Source organism: Microtus ochrogaster, chromosome 5, assembly GCF_000317375.1.
Source record: "Microtus ochrogaster isolate Prairie Vole_2 chromosome 5, MicOch1.0, whole genome shotgun sequence".
NCBI classification, from domain to species: Eukaryota; Metazoa; Chordata; class Mammalia; order Rodentia; family Cricetidae; genus Microtus; species Microtus ochrogaster.
In genome coordinates, this window is record NC_022012.1 from 92,576,136 (window position 1) to 92,580,357 (window position 4,222).

Genomic DNA, 4,222 nt, shown 5'->3' on the forward strand with positions numbered 1-4,222 from the left:
TCCTTCCTATGATCCCAGGCTGGCCCAGAGTTCACTCCATAGCCCAGGATGGCCTTAACCTCCTGATCACCCTGTCTACTCCCAGTTGCTAGGGTCACAGGTGTGTGACACCGTGCCTGACAGACAGATATCTTTGTTTTCATTTAAGACTTGAGAGCATGAAGCCCTCAGATGCTCAGTTGTCCTCTTGGCCGACTTTGGTGTGCCAAGTGTATGTGATGTAATAACCAGGCTAGCTTAATGTGAAACAGCAAATTTTAATGAAGGGATAGCTTACAACACCAGGGATCCAGCCATGGGCAGGAGATACAAAAGGGACTGTCGGGGCTCACAGACGCCAGATTTATATGTAAACACTAGCCCGAGGCGAACACGCCCCCATTGGGCTGGGCTTACCCTACACTGGGCCATCTAGAAGCAGCAAGTGTGAGCTCAGAGGGGCACACAGCCTTAGCTTGTGCCTCCACCAAAACACGGTGTTTGGCGGGGTCAAGGGAGGGTGGATTCCATCCACGCAGAACTTGTTCTCATCCCCAGTCTGCGATCTTTCCTTTCCCTCTCCAGATCTATTTCCGTCATCCGTGTTTAACTCTGGCCATGGGGAGGAAGCTGGACCTGTCGGGTCTGACAGATGATGAGACAGAACACGTTCTCCAAGTGGTCCAGAGGGACTTCAATCTTCGCAAAAAGGAGGAGGAACGGCTAAGGTGAGCTGGCTTCTACCTGACCACGTGGGCGCCACAGGGCTCAGCTGTCAGAGTCACACACTAGGTTTGTGGAGTGGCCACCCTGCCCTTTGTTGGAGGGTTTCCCACAACCAGTGACATGTGACAGCAGGTGCCTGGCCCACAGGTGTGACACCTGCGTCGCCTTAGCAAGAGTCTGGATACTGAGCCAAGGGGCTTAAAATATCACCTCAAAACCTCAGGCATCTAGTGTTTGTGTCATCTCCGTGTGGCTTGCGTTGAAGATGCCCGGGAGAGGTTTAGAAGCAGTGAAGAGAGGAGATGATATCATAGGAAATATTATTTCATTCTCAGCAATTCCTCTAGTGAACGTAAAACTCGCAATGCAAGAGTTCCACGGTCTCAGGCTGAATTCATTCTTGTTCCTCCCAACCAGCTGTGATTTTGTGGGTTTGGGAGGGCAGGTCTCAGGTGTGGCGTTTACCCTGTGACAGTGACTGCTTCTCCAGTGCTGACAGAACGGGAAGGACACAGACAGGGTGTGGGAGACATAGTATGAGAATATAAAGCAAGGTGAAGAAGTCCCAGGAAGAAAAAGGAGGAGAAAGCAGACATCCTGCTGCTCCTGCTCCAGGCATGCAGAATTTGCCTCATGGACCCTCGCAGTTCTGCCATTGTGACCCCCAGTTTACACAGAGATGCCAACTGATTTCAAAACAGCTTGAAAGGAGAAGGTTTTACTTGGCTCACAGTTTGGGGGTGCAGTCTATCATGGCAGGGAGGCATGGCGGAGGAAGCATGAAGCTGAGGGTCATAGGGCACCACAGTCCGGAAGCAGAGCGAGGTGCGAGCCAGCGCTCACTAGGCTTCCCTGCTCCTGTGTCCTGGGCAACAGTGCACAGCCAGGTGGGTCTTCTCTCCTCTGCCACACCACTCTGGAGACACCGGCTCAGACACAGCTAGGGGTGTACCTACTAGCTTATCTAACCAAAGGGACATTTGACTGTCACAGATGGTATCATGTAGGCAGTGGAAATTAAAAGACAAGATTTTCCAATGCAAAACACAAGTCCTCTGCTCCACAGTGAGGGTCACCCTGAGTTCTCCTGACATGGCCTTCATGGTGATGGTCTCCCTGAGTTCTCCTGACATGGCCTTCATGGTGAGGGTCACCCTGAGTTCTCCTGGCCTGGCTTTTATGTTGAGGGTCACCCTGAGTTCTCCTGGCCTGGCCTTCATGTTGAGGGTCACCCTGAGTTCTCCTGGCCTGGCCTTCATGGTGAGGATCACCCTGAGTTCTCCTGGCCTGGCCTTCATGGTGAGGGTCACCCTGAGTTCTCTTGGCATGGCCTTCACAGTGAGAGGGTCACCCTGGGTTCTCCTGATGCCACCTTCATAAATCTGAACACACGCTCCTATTGCTTTATCCGGGTGGACTGCCTTTGAGTCAGTTCTGGGTTTTGAATGATGGAATGCTGGCCTGCTTGTTCTCAAGCCTTTATCTTCAGCTTCTTAATGGTTGTTCTCTTGGTTTTGGCTTAGTTTTTCTCCTCACCATTGTTCTAGTTTCCTTCTGTTGCTGTGACACAATATTTGACCAAAAGCGACTTCAGGAAGGAAAGGGTTTATTTCAGCTTACAGGTTACAGTCTGTGATTAAGGAGAGGCAGGGCAAGAACACAGACAGAGTCATGGAGGAACTGCTGGCTAGCTTGCTCTCAGGCTCATGCTGAGCTAGCTTCCCATACAGCCCAGGACCACCTGCCTAGGGAGTGGTGCTGCCCACAGTGGGCTGGGCCCTCCCACATTAGTGAAGTCATTCCCACAGGCCAATCTGATCTGGGCAGTCCTGTTGAGACCCCCTTCTCCAGTGACTCTAGGCTGTCTCAAGGTGACAGCACACACTGACTAGAACACTCATTTTTCAAATTTAATACAGCAACCTCCTGTTCCATGAACTTCACCATTTTCTCTCAATTTGGACAGAGCGGTGTCCATATGCTGAGCCCAGCTCTTCCACTGTAACCAATCAGCTTTACGTCCCCCGTCTTTCTGCAGAGCAGTTCACACCCAGTGCTGAGGGCCACCACGTGCTGGTCCAGCGCTAAGAGCCTCCGCATGCCGCTCTGCAAGCACCTTGGAGTCTCTCTGTTTAGTCCATGGCACAATGCTTGGAAGAAGCCAAGAGGTAGCACTTAGGTAGTCATGCCTGGAGGTGCTCTCTGCACCCCGCCCACTCTGTCCTTGCAGGATAGCCAGTGTTTTCCAGAAACTGTAGACTCCCCAGGTTCTCTCAGCTGATGGGACCCTTAGGGTGAGGTAGCCCTGAAGTGGGCTCTCTCCTCTCTGCTATGGCTTGGCCTTCAAGTTTAAGAATTCCACACATCTATTTGGGGATTGTCACATTTATTCATCTTCCCTTGATTCATTGCGCTGATTTCTTTAACTGTTGGTCCCTTTAAGACTAAGAACGCCAAGCAGACAGCGCCCTGAAGGGCTGCTGCCCCCCCCCCCCCCGCCCCCTGGCTCTGCTAAACAGGATGCAGTGAGAATAACAAATTAATTAGCGTTAAGACACCACATCTCCAGCTCTGTCAGCAATGGCTTGCATTTTCCCAGCAGTGGGGTTTGTCATCTACAGGAAGTGTCAATTAGACCTCTGGAAAAATCCTCAGGTAGTATAAAAATAACCATGTCTAAGCCCATGGTCCAGGAACCATCACTGTCTACTTGGTTTTTTCTACAGTTTGATTTCAGGGGGTGGGGGAGGGGTCAATGTGGTGTTTGTGTCAGGTACCCACACAGCTTCAGACCCAGTGTGTGTTTTGTTGGGAAGCAGACCTAGAGAGGTGGGATGTCCTGACTAGAGGCAGTGATGTGACAAGTTCTGGGGTTGCTAGGGTTCAAGCAGTCTCTGGCATTCAGAGCCTCTCAGTGGAGGGGGATTAGGAGTGAGGGTGGTTCAGCCATGCTTTTGCCTCCACTGGGCTCCCAGAACAGTGCCAGGTACTCCCAAAATAATGATGGTGTGTGTGGGTGCGTGTGTGCACATGTGTGTATACACATGGTAGCATGCGTGTGGAAACCAGGGGTCAAGTTCGGGTGTCACTCTCAGGAGCTGACAACCTGTTTTCTGAGACAGAATGCCTCCCTGGGGTCTCGGTTCCCTGAGTAAGCTGGGGTGTCTTGCCAGCGAGCTCCAGGCATCTGCCTGTCTCTGCCTCCCCAGTAAATGTAGGTATGCGCCACCATGCCTGGCTGTTTATGTGGCTACTGGGGGGTGAACTCATCTTTTATGCTCCAGCGAGGATCAAGTCAGCATGTGGTCAGCTTCTGAAAGTTGCCAGCACCCCAACAGACCCGTCTGTGCAGAGAGAAGGGTTAGGCTTGAGGAAATTATTTCCAGTAACCACTATTGGCCATTGATTGTCAGCAATTGTTGGACTGACAGTGTGTGCCTGTGCCTCGAAAGGCTGATGGGCTTGGGAAGAGAGAGGAGGTCAAAAGCCAAAAGTGTGATGTCTGTCTCTCCATCCA

General features: G+C 51.6%; 1 protein-coding gene across 2 annotated transcripts in view; it reads left to right on the forward strand.

The window, feature by feature from the left end:
* Myrip (myosin VIIA and Rab interacting protein) overlaps positions 1-4,222 on the forward strand; it is a 183,656-nt gene that overhangs the window by 41,197 nt on the left and 138,237 nt on the right. For both annotated transcript variants that reach the window (XM_005348115.3, XM_013346623.2), the window contains exon 2: positions 565-707. In XM_005348115.3, coding sequence (XP_005348172.1) covers positions 598-707 — 110 coding nt within the window. In that variant the 5' untranslated portion in view covers positions 565-597. The remainder of the gene's footprint in view (positions 1-564; positions 708-4,222) is intronic.